The 18,568-nt window shown below is 42.1% G+C and overlaps 1 protein-coding gene across 2 annotated transcripts; it reads right to left on the bottom strand.

Annotated features, from left to right (window-relative positions):
* Positions 1 to 912: 912 nt before the first annotated feature.
* Positions 913 to 17,325, bottom strand: gnrhr4 (gonadotropin releasing hormone receptor 4). 2 transcript variants are annotated; one of them, XM_030424928.1, is made up of 4 exons: positions 16,880 to 17,325; positions 15,874 to 16,476; positions 2,620 to 2,824; positions 913 to 2,531 (listed from the first exon to the last, which is right to left on the bottom strand). In XM_030424928.1, the coding sequence occupies exons 2-4, from the start codon at positions 16,387 to 16,389 to the stop codon at positions 2,068 to 2,070; spliced, it is 1,185 nt and encodes a 394-aa protein (XP_030280788.1). In that variant the 5' UTR covers positions 16,390 to 16,476; positions 16,880 to 17,325; the 3' UTR covers positions 913 to 2,067. The 2 variants fall into 2 exon arrangements, with proteins under 2 accessions (XP_030280788.1, XP_030280787.1); XM_030424927.1 differs by having other exon boundaries at positions 16,884 to 17,278.
* Positions 17,326 to 18,568: the final 1,243 nt, after the last annotated feature.

The following is an 18,568-nucleotide window of genomic DNA, read 5'->3' as shown; positions in this document are numbered from 1 at the left end:
TATTTTAAGTTACTAAAGTAGTGAAGTAACGTCTTGTACATGACAAACGTAAAGGAGGTAACATAGGTACATTTGTAACGGAGGGTACAAAGGTATCATAGTGAATCTATTTCTTTATTTTTTTGTCTCGGGAGACGCTGACAACTGAAAACTGAAAAATTAAAGCTTAAAGCAACATGAAGCTGAAATGAAAGTTTTAAAAATATCCACGGTTTGCAGAAACAACAAAGCCGAAATGTATTCCGACAATCGGGATGATTTAGTCTTATCACCACATGGAGCTGTCCAGTTGACTTGTAGTTGCAGGTATTCACATTTTTCGTTTTTGATGTAATTGTTATCATTTTTTTGTTTTGTTTTTTTTTTTGTATGGAGCCCCTGAAGTGTGTCTTGGCTTCAAGTTCGAGGTTCACCACAAGATCCATCGAATAGATGTTGCTGTTGTTTTTCAAGGTCAAGGATGAACTTCCGCTTCCAATTTGTTTCAGAAATAAAGAAAAACAAATATTTTAGGTTATATTTTTGTTTGTAAGTCATTTATCAATAGTGTTGTGCGGTAAGAATGATTTGTTGGACTTTAAATGACAGTGGAAAATGTATTAAAAGACAGAGAATATAATTCAGTAATATAATCAGTGCTGTCTGTGCCTCAAGATATTAGCTGGAATTCTCATTCACATGCCCATCAGTTCATACTGCGGCTATTTTCAATCAAACCGCTAAAAGGCCGAGCGGTTCAATTTTGGAGGCGAAAAATGAGGAGATATTAGAAATGAGCCTCTGTACGCTGAAGTCGTCATCCAACCAGAACCATAAAGATTTTCTCAGTGTCTCTGATTGAGCCATTTACAGCCAATGACATGAGCTCAATGGGAAGCCAGTCGTTGTTTTTAGCATCAACCAACGCACTGAAAAAAGACAGAGTTGTTTTTATTCAACAGATGTACAATAATACAATATATATTCCATGACACGAAGTAGAGAAACAATATCATGCAAACACACATGCAAAAAAAAAAATGTAATCACTGTATTTGTTCACTGTGAACTTTACGACATCAAAGTTTCAGATCACAAAAAAAGCAACACAATCCACAACATAACAACTCCAGTAACACTTGTACTTACAGAGAATATGGCAATACAGCAGAGCGACCTTTGTGCATCACATTAAACACAAGACTGATCTCAGACAGATCACACAGTCAATTACACCTTTGCAACATGCTGCACAGCTACATTCAATATATGGAACCGTTGCTATAACATTAGGTGGAAAAGGCCATCATGGTCAATAATGTTCATGTCTTAACATTCATTTTTGTGATGATAGAAAATCACAGTCTTTTTATATTGCACACACAGCAGGACAAATGACAGCTTGGAGCAGTTTCCAGTCAGGTGATTAGCAGAGGAAGGCAAAAAAAAACCCTCGACATTCAATGAGCATATGAAAATATAACAAAAGAAGGGCCACGCACCGCAGCTTCCCAAATTAAATATCTTTTTCAGTTTCAATGCAGCAATTATATTCATAACCGCAGATGGTTCATATCTAAATATTTTTGTAATCACATACACTTATTTTAATGTCAGTGGTTTCCTTGACACATCGAATAAAACAGGAAATCAAATAATCAGACCAGTATAACCAATTTGAAACCCGCTGTCATGAAGAGTGGTGCGAGAACCTGTGGATGCAAGACATTTTTTACTCTATCCATGGCAACTTTAATCCGATTTGTCATCAGCTCAACCTTGAATTTGAACCTTCCCACGTGTCTCTTTGAGCTTCGTTTGAAAATCCAATCAGCAGTTCGTGAGACATTGTATACGATCAGTCAGTCATTCCACTTTTAAATTCAATGACATGCATCCGTCTTGCCGCATCCAGGATACATTATGTGTGAACGAACCAGGTCGTTGATTACATCAGCGGAACAAAAAAGAACAGATTCATCCGACAACACAGCATTGAATTTTTGTGCACTTGCAAAAGGCATAAACAAATAAGCTCGACACTGGTTCAGAGAAGAGAGATTCTTTTTACTGAAATTCTTTAAGCCACTATATCTTGCTTACTAGGATTACAGGCCTCGCGGCACTTTTTCTGCAGTTGCTGTCGCCATTTTCCTCTACGTTTGTGTTGTGGCCACCTGAGGCGATCCGCCTGTGAGATGACAGGCGGTTCATGTGCACAAGGCAAGTGTTTCCTTCTGTTTCACTCCTCGTGTTAGCACTGCGGAAGCGTCCCTTCGGACCCTGGCGGAGGTGAATGGTGAACAGACCGTAAGTGATGGGGTCCAGACAGGCGTTGAAGAGGCCAAAGATAAACAACATGTGAGTGAGCGAATGAGAGACCGTCTCCTCCATTTTTTCGGGGAACAACCAGTACCACAGGCCCAGCAGGTAGTAAGGAGTCCAGCAGATGATGAAGGACGTCACGATGACAATGCTCATCTTAAGAGTCCGCATCCGTGCTTTAGGGATGTTGTTGTGAGAGCGGCGGAGATGCACATCTCTCGACAGCACTACCAGGAAAGAAAAATATAATATTTGTCAGGCACATCACCTCAGGTCTCAGAAAACACATTTTTCTCAAGTGAACATGAGACTTACGGTTATTCCGGGCCATGCGGCTGGATATCTCGATAAGGATTCGCGTGTAGCAGAAGATCATGATGACCAAAGGCAGCAGGAAGAGGCACACAAAGGTGAACATGTTGTAGAGGGTCTCCTGCCAGTGCTGGACAAAACTGCCATGGGTGGTGCACTGGGTGAAGTTCTCCGGCACCGTGATGGTCACATTGTGAAATATAAACATCTGCATGAAGAGACAAGGAGAGGTTTGCTTAGCGGTAAATCTTAAACGGTCGGACAGACAGGACTTGAGCATTTCCCAACCTGTGACCGCCGGAACTTTGACTGAGGTCTGCCGTCGCACATCCTGAATGTGCCAGTTCCTTTAATGCATCATGGAGGAGACGAGAAGAGAGGAGGCTTTCTGATGAAGCCTCAAGTACCTGCTATGTGGAAGATATACACTAGACGGCAAAACCCAATGCATCAGACTCTAGTTATTGATTGGTCTGCTGATTGAAGATGACAGGCAGGAGCAGGAGAGGCGTGAAGCGGTAGAAGAGCGTAGAGAGCCAGGTTATTTTCACACTACCAAACCAGAGCTGATGTTTTAACAGTGGTGAGACAAACCAAGATGGTTTTGGTTGAGAATAAAGTGTGTCTTACAAGAGTGAGTTAACGAGGCAACTAGGCTTGTCTTAGTTCGTTCAAGGACAGAAACTTTAAGTCAGAAGGTGAACAGTTGTATTTTTCTGTTTAATAAGGACAGAAGGAGAAAGAACATTTACTTTCTTGATGTTGATTTGTATGAGACTGAGAGAGTGAGTGAAACATAGGAGGCTTCTTGCACCTGAAGCTACTACCAGACTATCACCTCATGAGGAATAAAGTGGAGTTCTGATCCAGGACTAGCTTGTTAGCTCGCTCACATCTGCATCACATTTTCTTTAAATCCTGTTGACGACTTCAGTTTTTTTTACATTTTAAAGATGCACTATGCAGAGAAATTCAAATTCAGAATGGTCCTGCAAATATAAGCAAGTACGGTATGAATTTGTGTTGTTTACTCAGTCGTGAAAATCAATCAAGGTTTTTCTTTTCTGATTTATTCATTCCCCAAAACTGCACCTTTAAACTTGGATTGTTTCTTGTAGAAGCTCCATTAGTGAGCGTGTACTTGTTAATTTCAATCATAATTAAATTGTCAAAACACGCAAAATCTATCTTTTGTTTTGTTTCATCTGCTCTCCTCTCTTCTGATTGAGGAAAAACTGAGGAGTCCTAACATTCGCCCTCTGTGGTAGCACAGTTAAGACACGTACAATCCAGTCTGAGCCTGTAGAGCACAGACATACCTGCAGTCTTTTCCGAGAGTAGTTACTCATGGCATTTATCACTGATTGTGATTGCTGCCTCAAGTTCAATTTTCAAAATTAATTGATTCTTTGTTGTTATTGCTGCCCCAGCGTCATGGTAGACCTATAATAGGTATAATTACAGCAGCAGGTTCTTTACCTTAGAACTGTTACTCCAATTATCTCGTCACGTTACAGGGCAGCGGAGGCCCCGTGCACCATCAGTAATTGCCATCTCCTCAAAATGGCTCCGGAGTGATAAGGGTGTGCTTTTTTTTTGGTAAATAAAATGACTCCATCCTTGCATCTATTCCTTTCATCTCTCTCTTTCTCACATCTCCACGGGGGGAAGAAAATGGCAGGATAGGAGGTGAGTGAAGGGAAAGAGAGAGGAGTCATGTTAGCCAGATTAGAAAGCACCCGATGTGTGAGGCGCGAAGGAGATCGTGAGCCGGGTCAGAGCCTTGTGTAGCTGTGTGTCATCAACTGAAGGATATACAGTGTGTGCCAGAGGGTGAAGGAGAGGAAAGTAAATGAAGTCCTTCGACCGAATTCCCATCAGTTTAGTCTGACAGTAAGTTTGATTAGCAATGTGCAATGAAGAGTGCATTACCTGAGGTCAACCTGGAAGGTCTTATGTTACTGACGACAGAGGTCTCAATACAGTAATTACACATTCTGATGGCATCTTCCCATCACAGCTGAACATGTCCCTGCTTATGTGAAATGAGACCTTTATGTCTAACAGACTGACATGTTGCTGTGAATAAAAAATATCTTCATCTTCGACACCAGACAGAAAAGAAAAAAAAAAGCCTTCAGCTGTGTGCGCCTGATAAAAAACGATATCCATCTCGCAGGAAAGTCAAACCCCTGGAGACATCTGGGCTCCTGACAAGCTGCACTCACTGCGGGTTATAAACACTTCTCATCATGTGCTGGTCAGTAGCTGCAATTCCTGCAGACAATTGCCAAAGAAAAGATAGAGGTAAAGGTAAAACCCCCATGGATTTCCTCTGAAATGCTTTAATTGATTAGTTTGTTTGTTTTTACAAAAATGTGTTATTAACATGACCGCAAACAATATTGCAGGTCTGCGGTGACGATGACATCATCCCCCGTGCTCCTGTGCTTCTTAACGCTTAATTGGAAAAAAAGTGAATTAAATCTGTGACTGCAAGAAAACTAACAAAAACTGTAACATCATGCCTTAAGTACAAACCGCTCTATGTAAGCATGTTCTTCATCTTGTACATTTCTAATTCATTATGGTTTTTACAGGCTCTGTGATCATTTATTGAGAGGCCCTGATATCATTTCAGCTGAGGGCAGCAGACTCCACAGAGAGGTAAATCTCAAAGACCTCGAGGCTGAAACACGAGACGAATTTTGAGCGAACATAAAATAGAAACAGCAGCCGTTTTGCTCCTGGCTATTTTTTTATATTTTTTTTTGTTAAAACACTTTGGTTCGGTTTGTTTCTGGAGGCCCTCACATATCGCAGTGATGATAAATGGACTGCACAGGCTGAGCTCTGCAACAGCTGAGCCACTGGAAGTCAGTCAGTCAGCCCAGGTAAGTCCACTTTATGAGAAAGACACCCCAGTTTATTCTCAAACATATTGTGTACATCATTATATATATATAAATATATATATAAAAACTTTAATTTACCTGTGGAGTGACTCCCACTGCCAGGTTTATATTACACTCTGGTGTTTCTAGCTATCCATCAGTTCAGAGTTCAGATGAATTCCTACAATGAACAAATTCATCCTCGGATCCCGACAACATCCAGAACATTTCCATTTGATGGAGCTGTGTGTGGGCCGTCTTGGGTTTAAATATTTCATTCAGTGTTGGAACAAGCAGATACAGATTATACACATCAGGAAACAATATGATTTTTTTTCCCGACCTTTAAAGCTACATTAAAAATAGATGAGTTACGTTTGAATGTGTTTGCAAACCTATCTGTGTGTAAAAAATGCTGATACTATAGTCTGCAGTTGTGAGTTTACGTGAGACAAACAGACATCAGCGTCTCTTGTGTGAAACAATGAACCCAAAGTCACGATTACGTTTTTTATCCTACAAAAGACAAAAATCGGTCCAAATAAGTCAGATTTAAGAACACAGTGAGGAATATGATGTAACTATTTGTTTTAAAAAATAATGCTCTGGTTGTACACAATCCTAGTTAATCCTTGTTATTTATATTAATCCAGTGCTTCAATATATTTAAAGGTGCATTATGTAGTTTTAGGGTAAGCATTTTTTTAACCCGACTGTTTGAAGTTAGTTTGTTGGTTATACTTCATACTTATTGTCTTCTGAAAACAGCTTGTTTATTAAATTATGGAAAAGATGACTAATTGTGAGGTTACACTGTGACATCATTAATATTGTAAAAGTCTGAGTTTGAATTTCTTCTCCCAAAAATTAAACATTAAAAGGGCAAAAAACAAGATCTTATGTCAAATTAAAGCTTTTTTTAACGAAATACATTGCTATTTTCAATCTAATTTTCATTTTACAGTATTTTCTGTGTCCCCTGCTGCCAGATTATAAGCACTTTTTACGTTCTATGTGTAACATGCTACAGCCCACCCTTCAAACCAGCAAATCTAAAGGGTCGCATGTACCTGTTCATACATAGTCAATTATATTGTTTACCATCTATTTTAGTGTATGCAGTGCACATTTGCGTATGTTCCCATTGTTATTGACTGTCTTCATGTCATTAGGTGTTAGCCTGTTTTATACGGGATATTTGAAAAAATATGGACTCGCACCCAAAGAAACAAAACATAGTGTCGATCCAACATCTGTAAAGAGATGTATTTACACTTACTGTCCCCTCAGCACAACAATAAATCAAATCTCCCTCCATAGCAAAGGGTAACCTCACTCTCATCGTCGGCATACTGAATCTTCCGGAGGTTAAACACCTCCTGCAATCACATGTCAAACGGAAAAAAAAAAAACAGGATTAGCTGCTGGCTGTGGAAATCTGTCACCAGGAAATTGTCTGAACTTTCTTCAGTGTGGACGTACATCACAGGTAATGAGCAAAAGTAAAAACAAAGGGCTTACAGACGCCGGAGAGGATTCACTGCCATATCTTTTCATTTTATAAGTGATAATTTGAGCCATATAGATACTAAATGATGGAAATCAAATGAAACAGTTCAAAGAAAGCTTCAAGGCACTTGATCTTTACCCGCCATATCCTTATGTAAGCTGCTCCATGATTAAAGAACGACCTGGCGTGGTTTTTTAGGGGTTTTTTTACGCCTTCCACTGGGTCGGATTTTAAATATCAACACTGTTAATGGTGTTGAGGATGACTTGTTTCACACTCTGAAGAAAGAAGCTGCTCTGTAGTCTCTCAGTGCAGCAGATACTTACTGTACTTACTGTATTGACAAACAGAACAGCAGAACAACCGGCTTACGACGCAACATTTTATGTTGGTGTTGCTACCAAGTTATATCTTTCTATTTCTTTTTATCAAAAGATTTGTTATTTTTAGTATGTAGCTGTCCATTGCAGTGGGAACTGTGCTTCAATGGTATAAAAAATGCTTCTGGAATCACTGATATATTCTCCGAAAACCAGGTGTGTAATCACATTATTTATTTCACATCTGTCTTCTCCAGTGGAAGTGAAACACCAAAGGGTTTATTCTGCCAATTGGAACTCCATCCATCCATCCATTATCTGAAACCGCTTATCCTTTTCAGGGTCACAGGGGGGCCAGAGACAATCCCAGCTGGCACTGGGCGACGGCGGGGTACAACCATGGATAAGTCGCCAGCTCAACACAGGGCTGACATGTAGGGACAAACAACCATTCATGCTCACACTCACACCTGCGGACAATTTAGATTCACTGATTAACTTTACTTTTTTTTTTTTTGTCTTTGGATTGTGGGATCCAGCCACTTGAACCTCTTGCTGTGGGGCAACAGCACTAACCACTGCGTCGCCCTGCTGCCTCCTATCGGACCAATAGTCAGATACAAGTTGCCTGTGTTTCGATAAGATCTGCTGTCCCCCACAGTTTCTGAATGCAACACCACTGTCGTAAATACAAATCCCAGGTCTGTGACAGTTTGTCAGACGTAATGTGGGTGCCAATGACAAAACCAACTCATTACATCATGTGTTGAAAACTTGTATGATGAAGTAAACATGTATGTAAAGCTGTGATCCGACCCTCTCACTGAAGTCACACAGTGCAGGAACAAGTCATGCTTTCAATGTAACCTCTAACAATAACATCACTAAAATGAAGTTGAACCTATTTTGTTGAACTTTGTGAAAAGTGTAAAAAAAACCTGATGTGTCTTTCCTTGACCCGCTTTCAAAACTAACCAGACTGTGTGAGCCAGACTAAGTTCTTTGGTCAACGAGGCAGCGGCACACATACCGCTTCTGTTCACAGGGGCCGCCAGAATCAATAAAAATAATTAGTTTTGAGTTCAACGGCTGCTTTAACATTTAAGTGTGAAGTGCTGCAGAAGTCCTCTGATCTCATTCCATGTTCCACTGTGAGTGTCCGCTTGTGATATATAACCGGAATTCACAGCTGGAAACATTTGAGCTCACTTGTTTGCTGCGGCCTCGCCACAGTTTGTCTTTGACATCAGGACTCCTGCTGTTTTTACACACGTCACAGGAGAATAACTGATAAAAACAGTCTTCCTGGCGGGAGGCAAAGCTCACAGAAGAACTGGACCGCATGTGAAACTTCCTCTTTGTTATATGATCTCACATTTTTCTTTAAACTGAATTATCTAGCCCTTGTGTTTTGATTGCATTTGTACTTGAATGTAGTTATTGCTTCCTTCAGGGATTGATAAAGCTATCTATCTATCTATCTATCTATCTATCTATCTCTGTAGTGTGTTAGTAGCTGTTGAACCTGTTTTACAAACCCTGCATTTATATATAAAACAAGCAGTATTTCAGCCTCATAATACTGGAGAATTTAGATTTGGTCCAATATTCAGTGTAATGCCCCTGCAGCATCTACTTTACACCTTCTGGTAATATAATTAAATGTCAGCTGTACAACTCTGAGATCAATTCTGGGCTTCTTGGTATTTTACATTTGCAATAATACGAAATTTCAGGCCTCCTCTCCTGTCCTTCATCACAGCTCTGTCTGTCTGACAAAAAGCTCTAAATTTAATTTGAAAGATCAATTAGACTGCTTTCACACCAATTAAAGATTCGAATGGGGGCTGTGCTGCTGAAGGCCGTCGCCAAAACTGAGGCTGCTTTTTATTCTTTTCTGCTGAGCTATATCCTGCTTTTTTTTCCTCCTCTCCCGGTGCTGTGTTTTTTTTCTGCCTGGTCAATGATTTCGCAGCTCAGAATTAGTACATCCACTACCAACCCTCAAGGCACATTTAGGACAAAGTGTGTGTATTGGGAAAAACTGGGTACTGGGTGTAGAGCATCGAGCTCTCACAGAGTCACAGCTGGGTGCGCTGACAGGCTGGTCTGCATAATGAAGTCATTGTAAATGGTGCAACGACTTTGTATGAATTTGAATGGCCAAGATAGATTTTATACAATAGTTATTTGCAACTTTTTGCAGCAATTTGAGAACGTTCTGTAGTACAGCAGACGGCAAACTTGAGCACAACGTACCATTGTTCGAAGCAGTCACATCAGCTACAGTCAGAAACAGTGATGAGACGAAGACGGAGAGAAAATCCCCAAACTCCTTTATAAAAATTGCTCACTTTTGTGTGTTGCCGAGTAAAGAGAAACTTTTAATAGCCTGTCAAACTTGCAAATTCGGCATATGATATAAATTAAGTTCTGTTTTCACGCCCACACAGAGTTTAAAAGCCTGCCAACTCCCCTCCAGTTAGTCAGAACTGAGGAAGCCTCTGGGATGAGAAGTGAGACGTCTTCAAGAAACTGAAACAAGTCCAGTTGCCTACGATACGGCACTTAGAATAACCAGGACCTGGATGACTGCGAACCTTCATCAACATATAAATTAAGTTCTTTCTTTCTTTGTGAAATTAAAAAAAAAAAAAAATGTGTCCATTTTCCCCCAGTGGTGATCGGCTTTATTTGCATATAGAGCGGAGCCGTGAGACCCGACCACAAGCGGTCTCTTGAACTGCATGTCAAGACGCCTACTGTGATTATATCCCCGAAGACAAATTGTAATCCTGAGGATGAACTGCAGCAAAGATACAGACGTTTCATAGAGAATATGAGCCTATGCAACAAGGATCTGCCCGTTTCTCACTGTTAACAGAGACTCCAGTCAGCAGTAAAGTTCAAATCTCTACTGCGAGTCTGCATCGCTCTTTTTATCAACTGCATCAGCACCGACCCCCACCCATGTGTCCATGCCGGCAGATACAGTGTACAGTGCTTTATTAGCGCTTTTCATCTTCCTGCAACAAATAAGAGAGTATTATACAACCTCTCTGACGCAACAGTACTTTACTTTAATTATATATTTCAATTATTAATCGAGCTATAACTGCTGTAAATGCTGCAACTCAGCATTTTCGGCAATGATGCGAAAAATTTAAAAAAAAAATTAAAAATGTCCAGCAAAGCTTTCCTGAGACAACCGTTTGCCTATAAAGACCATTCTCAGCGGAAAAAGTTTTTTTTCTTTTTCGGAGGTCACTAGATCATGAGAACACCTGTCAGCCAATCAGCCAATCGCAGCGTGAGCTCTGAAGATACCGTGGCGTTTACCTGTAATTTTGCGTTATAAGTCAGTCAAGAAAGACTGAAACGACATCGCTGACGGGTACTGTTTGGGAAAAATAGGTCACAGATTGCTCCATATATACACTTGCTTGCAGTCACCATCTCTGCTGCCTCCGCGAAGACAAGGCTTCAGAGGCACAGCAACAGGAGCCTCTGAGACTTCTTGGTGGATCTTTGTAAAAAGGGAAACCTTTAAATACATTATCCTCTCTGCCACCTCCTCCCAGGCTACTGGCTTAACACTCATAATAGAGAAACCCACACTGTGTCAGACGAAAGTTAATGAAATCTACATCAAGAGTCATCACATGTATTGTAATCAGTGTCACGGTATCTGAAACACAACTTGTCACTGTGGCCCTGGGAATAATGAAACACATGCCAAACACTTTGGACAAGTGATGCTTGCGCCATGTACTTATGTGGACCATTGAGATAAAAGGTTTTTCCTGTAAACAGTGGTATTTGTCCGTACGTTCAGACCCGTGGATGTTGAGCAATTCAGACCGATCAAGTCTCAAAAGATGCCTCAGTCACACACTTGATTTCACTAAAAGGGTACATGAATGGGCTGACCTTCAGTGAGAATAAGTATAGAGTCAGAAGGAAATAAATACAATAAAAATACAAGTACGTTTCAAGGTCATCTAATTTCTTATTCAGAGATATATTGATTGCAATTGATTTTATCTAGAATAGAATCCTAGAATCCATATTGGCTGATCTTTGTTATTTCTACTAACACTCAGTGGGACTTTACTTTTTTTTCCTTTCACGTCAATGGTTTGTGAGTCATCTCTCTCCGTTTCTTTACAAAAAGAGCTCTGCATGAGGTTCCCTCAGGACATTTTTATTGACAATTGCACACTACACTGTTCGCAAACACCAGCTGAAATAATCTCCATCACACACCTGTGGGTGATGAAAAAAACCCTGTTGGGTCACAGACATTCAGAACCAACAAATCACTGATTAAAAATAAATCTGTTCTGTAATTTAGTGACAATTCTTATGGTTGGATTATGTAGTAGAACCCTCTTAGGTTTAGCCAGATCTTTGTCATCATGGAAACAGCGGTCTCTCGTGTTCAAGTCAGACATTTGGTCATTCCACTGAGACCCCTCTGCAGCTACTCAATGTGAGAGGCTGTAAAGAGTAGCGTGTGCACGAGCTGAGAAGGACATACAGAATTGTTGACATCGCAATCAACAATATGAACAGCAAGAAATTTGCCGTAATACTTGCAATCCGCCATGAACAATAACCAGCGGCTGATGTGTAAAAATGTGGGTTTTACTGCAGTTCTGCATCGGGTTCGTGTTGCCGTACCTAGCTGTCGAAGATGGCGAACATGCTCGCTCATGATCGGGTAGTGACGCCTCTCCTTCTGCTGACTTTGTAGCTCAATAACTTCAACTGACTTCCTCCTCTGCTCCCAACATAAATTACTCATTGTTCCTACAGCCCCTAGAGACCTTTGACACTCTGTCCGAGGTTGGGTTGTTTTCCGAACCGCCTGTTGTCGATCGATGTACAGGCACGTCAAAAATGTGTTGAACTTAGATGTTTTCTGTACAATTATATTTATTTATACCTGATTGTTCTTGTGGTTATTTCCACACATTTCCCTAACAGTAACTTTAAGCTTCTGTGGCAATTGTTCACCATTTGTCATCTGAGAAATCTGACAGAGAGCCAGCTTGGGATCAGGGGACTGACCAGTGGCGGGACGAGGGTGGGATAAAATCATGATATGAGGCGAAGCTAACATTAGCCCTGCAGCTGGACACCCTGCATTGCCCTCGGTTTTGTGGTTAGTGATTGTAAGTGAACCGACAAAATCAGCCCCCGGTTGATCTTGGAATTGGTGGGGACCCGGTCAAGTGACTGCAATCCGGAGTGAAAGCAGATGTGGCATCTTGTTTTCCCGGCAGGATGTTTAACACCAACACATGCCGCTGATTCACAAACACTTAACATCAAAGGGGCATTTAATTCAAGTGTCGAGGTGTAAGGAGCATGGGCGGCACATCAATATGTGGCAAGGCCATCTTCACACTCCTTAATGCTGACCAGCTGAGTGGAAACTTGTCCTATGAGTCTGCTTATATTGATTGCGATTTCTGGCAGGGAATCGGCTGCCTTGATCCTTTTAAGAATAATATGTATCTCGCTTTTAAATATTGAAGCCACACGATCAGCATCAAGTGCCAACGAGTGCCTGAGTGGGTGTTTTTTGTTGAGGTTGTGTGATTAGCGAGGAAATTCAACCAACAGCAGCGGCCAGCTTTGCCAGACGTACGATGATTATTGTATTTGTAGGATTTCATTCTGTCCTCTGTATGATGTATGATCAATAATGTCCAAAAAGCCATTATGTTGGAAAATCTGACCATTTTGTGACACCAACATCTGGAGTGGATTTTGGTTCTTCGCTGTCTTATTGTCAATTAATATCTGACATCTAAAGTTACCCCCTGCCAGGGCTAATGTATGTCGGATTTAATAATCAGCACTTGACTCTCCCCCAGTGTAGTCCAATCCCACTGCAGGAGGTGGAGGAAATAAAAAGATGATCTATCACCTGATTAGGTACTTGATAAACATGAATGGTATTTGCATACCTCCTGAAAGCCTGTTGGGCCAGTGATTCCCGCTGGACAGTGGGCTGAGCAGACATGGAATTTGATTAATGCCAGCAGCAGCCTCATTTGTGCTCAGCAGTTCAAACTGATTGAAGGACTGTTATGAATTTCACATAAATTGTTTTTACAGCCGGAATGTTGTGCTTATATGTGCTGGAATGAGTCATAGCCATACCTTTGTTCAGTGTGTACAAAGTGGATAAACAGCAGTGTGCGTATGAGTGTACCTATGTGCATGTTTTATTTTGGGATACTACTCGAATATGGGAATATGCTTAAATGCTCGAAAAACACACAGGTTTTCTCATACTGTCCAGTGCTGCAGCTCTTAATTTCCCCCCTCTGTTTTTTAGTTACTGTCTCTTTTTGTTTTTGATCAAATATTTATTTTATTTTTCCATTCAAACACAATGCAAATGCGTGAAGTAAGTGGTTCAGACACACCACAGACCACAAGCATCAGAGTGAGTCCTTCAGTGCTTCAGCCGTAGTGAGTCACATATTCACATTCGCCTCTTTGGCCCCATTTATACGGGCTGTCGACAGCTCCATATACGTAACATCAAGAAAAGTTAAAACCCATTGTCTGATGGTCAAAGTGTGAGGGGGCTTCCAGTGTATTGCGATCATTTTCTTAGCAGCTGTCAGACCTGCCAACATTGCACGTTTCTGACATTCAGGGACTCGAAGTGCAGAAAGATCATTTAATAATAACACTGGTATGGTCACAGGCACTGTCTCCGAAATGAGCGCCGTCAGCTCAGCGGCCACACCCTGCCAAAATCGCGCAACAGGGGGGCACTCCCACATCATGTGGAGGAAAGTGCCAGTGGTTTTCAATGTACACAGGGTGCATGAGGGATCATTGATAACTTTCATATAATGTAGCTTACGAGGGGTCAAGTAGGTCCTGTGTATAAAATTATGATGGATCTGCTGGTGGTCAGGGTTTCGTGAAGCGAGTTTGATATTGGCCCACACCTTGTCCCAATCAAAATCCTGATCCAATCCGGGGACATCACCCCTCCATAACCTGTCTACCGGGAGCGTTTTGTAGGTGGCCTCAAGCAGGTGTAAGTATAGAGTGGATACATTCCCCTCGCAGCTCTTTTAGTAAGAATCAGCTCATGAAGTGGATGTGTAGGCAGTGGGTGTTGCCACGGCACCCCGTGTGCTTTGAGGGCTGCTCTCAGCTGTAGTTACTGTCTCTTTAAGGCCCCTCCTCCCGATTACACAGCGTCCTCTGATTGGTCAGTGCAGACACATCTGAGCCAGCACCACTAACAACAACAGAGCAGTTGTTTTAAGTCAATTGATTATGCAAATGTGTCACTCTGACGTAGCACGTTGTCACAAAAGTCACAGAATGTGCTAGGCATGATGGGGTATCACTTCATCCTCCTCTCTTCTGACCCTGATGAGCCCATCACTCTGCAACAGGGTAACAGCACTCCAGAGTCCAGTCGTTATGCTCTCTAGCAAACCAAAACCCCATGATTAGCCTCACTGATAAGTGGTTTTCATAAGGCTACACATCTGTTTAGTCCCAATCCCTTGAGTTCCCTTCACACTGTGCACGTGGTAATGCTTTTTACTTTCACTGTTTAACATAGCCGTGAGTTCTACTGTTGATTTATAACGGTTTTGATTCCACCGAACGTTTAGATGACGATCGTTCAAGATTTATTCACGACCAAATTTGACGGTTCACCACTATCCTTCCAGCTTTAAAGAATGCGCTGGACAGTAGTTTCAGCAATTAGTTGTTTTCTTTGCTTGATGCAGGTAGATAATTTGACCCCTCTGAAACAGAGTAACATCTTTACTTTTCCACGACCACAGGATAAGTCTTCTGACATGGTTGCTTAAGAAATGAGAATCAGTTAGGGTTCAATAACTTGCTGCCAGCTGAAACATTTTAATCACTGCAGTAATCATCCAGTGGAAGGCTCTTATCTAGTCACTTAGTTAAAACCATGTGGCGACTTTTACTTTATTTGGCAAGGCAGTGTTTAACACACTGAAGGAAAGGAGAAAACTTGAAAGCAGAGCAGGTCTCCCTAAAAAGCTTTCAGCCAATTATTTCACAATAAAACTAAAATTATTTGAGGCACTCTGAACATGAACTGCAGTGCACCTGTGCAGGTGTTTCACTGTATAAAGTGGATAAATAGCAATTTGGTTCCAGTTTGGTTGAAGAAATTGTGGAATTGTGGAGAAATGCACCGCAGAGTGAGCCAGCTGCATTTCTTTTTTTTCCCCCATTTACAAAAGATCTCATTGCCTTGCTCCAGTGTTGTTTCATCATGTCTCCCTCTGCAGACCTGCTGGGTAATTTAATTAACCTGCAGCTCCCTTTTCTGCAAAATACAACAAGCTGGATAAAGGTGAAGAAATCACACTTGCAGCTGTAGCAGGAGATGATTCTCCTTCAAACAAGTGGCCGGCACACAGCGGTGTGAGAGGTGTGCAGCCGGCAGGGCAGTGTGGGACTTAATTGAAACAAAGCCCCTGATCAGACTGTGTTCTCCTACCTGAGGGAGGGAGAGGACCACGCTCATCGTCCAGGCCACAGTCAGCATGATTTTGCTTTTCCTCTTGGCCTCGCTGATGCCCAGAGGGTTGAGGATGGCTGACTGCCTGTCCAAGCTAATGACCACAGTGACAAACGCGCAGGAGTACATCGCCACCAGCTTCATGAACATCAGCAGCCTGCAGGCGACGTCCCCCGCCTGCCACTGCACCGTGATGTTCCACACCGCGTCCACAGGCATCACGATGAAAGTCACCAGCAGGTCCGCCACCGTCAGGTTCATTATCAGTATCCGGACGTGGGACTTGCGCTTGCCGCCGTTGCTCGCAGCCCAGAGCACGACCAAGTTGCACACAGCGGACACCGCGCACAGAGTGAAGGTGATGATGACTCTGACTTTGGCCGCGGTGGAGAAAGTGGGCAGCTGGAGCGCGTCTCCATCGGCGCTCCTATTGCACACCGACGCGGGTCCCGGGCAGCTGTCATTCAGCGCTTGATCCGTCAGCTGGTGGAACATAATGATCACCGGAGAGACACAAAAAAACGATCCCGGCTGCTCTCAGACTTTGTGTGTCCTCTCCATATGGAACTTCAACTGCTGACTCTGAGAGAGGAAAAAGAAACATGACCATTGAAATGTTGTCTACATGCCATTCTGCGCGTCAGCTGCACCTGTATCCAGACTGCTGGCACATGCAGCTTTAATTATAGCGCACACACACACAAAAAAAATGCCCCGACGCCAGGTTACTTGTTCTAATCTGACACTCAGAGGCATGCAAAGTGATCACAGACGTAAATGGCAACGGCACTAAACCTAAATGAATAAACACAAGGAAAATAAAAATCAGAAATGACATAGTTAATCAGCACAGGAGAGGAAAAAGGTGCCGGTAATTTGCTGAACTTTCTACCCGCTCCTCTTTAATTATCTCACCTTCTAATTGCACCATAATAATCCAGAACTGAACCAGTTTTAAACGCAGGTATTTATATATAAAGCTTACCTACAATTAGGAGGAGGTTAATGAGGATCTCATGTCTCGGAGCGTCTCCACTGCAGTGTGTGCAGCTGTTGCTTCAGTCCGCTTCATTCCTCCGCCCTGACGCGCACAATGACAGGCGACACTATCAGCCGGAAGGGTTTGATCTGTCTATTAAGCACAGGAGGGGCTGCTCCTCCCCTGAACACCAGAGTGGAAACATCATGCTGTCTTTTTTAAATAAAACGTTTGTATTTTATTTTTTCTGTTCAAGCGCTTGTTGTATGAATTATTCTGCCGGGAATTTGAAGGACATGTATCTGTTTTTGTTTTCCTCAGGTATCCTGATGTGACACCAGCTAAAAGTTTAAAGGAGCTGCTCAACACAAAAATGATATATTTTTTCTTTTGAAATATCCCCAAAACAAAAATAAATTTAAAAAAATATATAAAATCTGGACAGAGGTGCGTCCAAGTGAGATGGTGTTGCTCTCTGTACATCCTCCATCGCAGAAGGAACTGAATCCTGTTATCCGGTGTTTCCATATGTATTTATTTTTTTGCACCAAGTATGGATCATGGATCATTGTGATGACGCACTGAGGTTTATTTCCCCTGCGGCAGACGGTGTGACGATGCCCGTCCAGCGGCGCGATGCAACCTGGTGTCCAGCATGAGCGCATCTTGTGGTGCAATTTGGTGATAACACATTTCTCTTTATCGATGTTTTTGTTCGTCTGCCAGATCGGAGGCATGATATGAAAAAAGGAAAAAAAAACAACACGAACTTTCTTATGATGAGTCTCTTTACAGACACCTGAACGCAGCAGGTATCTGCTCCATCTGCGGTCGCTCACCGGAGTGACGTTGAGCACGCTGTCAAGCCACAAATGTGCGCGGCAGATGCTGGAGTAATATTTCGCAAACTTCTCAGACTGCTCATTATCGCCACAGGTAGCTCTCTACTTGTGCCCGTCAGACTTGACATATTTCGATTATTGTGATTATTCTGCTGCGCACGCTGGCACATTGAAAATAAAAGAACTCCACGAACCTGAGTGAGTCACTAAAACACCTCTGCGTCTCCGCTAATAACACAGGAGCGTCCGTTCCTGCTCAGCCTCCACCCTGCGCCTTTGTCCAAAACACCTGGAGACACGTGGTGCAGTGGCCACTCTTCTTTTCCCATTCCCATTCGCCCAAGTGGAGCCTGACAGTTTGAATGTTCGGGTTCCGGTTTTACAGTATGTTCACAGAAACAAAAGAACGAAAGTTATTCAGTCCCCGTTCCTTTGTGGATCATCAGAAGGATCTTGTTTTAATATGGAGATCACAAAGGCAAAATAAGTTCCCAGAATCTGAGCTAGATAAAGACTTATTTTTTCCCCAAACTTCCATATTAGACTGGTTTTTTTTAAACCAACAATGAAGCTGACAACATGCAAAAATTAGACCCCAGATTCTACTTTTACTTTTATGCACAGGTGGTAATGAACTGCAGATGGTCATTAGCCAAGTTTCTGTGAAATGTCAAGCGATTTTGAAGCGATCTTTTGAAAGTTTGCAGAAAGAATACAATGAAAATGCAATTCCCATATCACATGCCTTTCCATGAGCAGTTTTGAGCGACTGAACTAGGCTATGCAGAGCAGAATTTCGTCAGAGGATGAGGCGGCGTAGCAAACAGAGGCTAAAGGTAAACAAACCCGGAGT

The sequence above is a fragment of the Sparus aurata genome, chromosome 8 (assembly GCF_900880675.1).
Source record: "Sparus aurata chromosome 8, fSpaAur1.1, whole genome shotgun sequence".
In the NCBI taxonomy this organism is placed as follows: Eukaryota; Metazoa; Chordata; class Actinopteri; order Spariformes; family Sparidae; genus Sparus; species Sparus aurata.
Note: the sequence above shows the minus strand (reverse complement) of the source record. Positions and strands in the feature narration are given on the sequence as shown.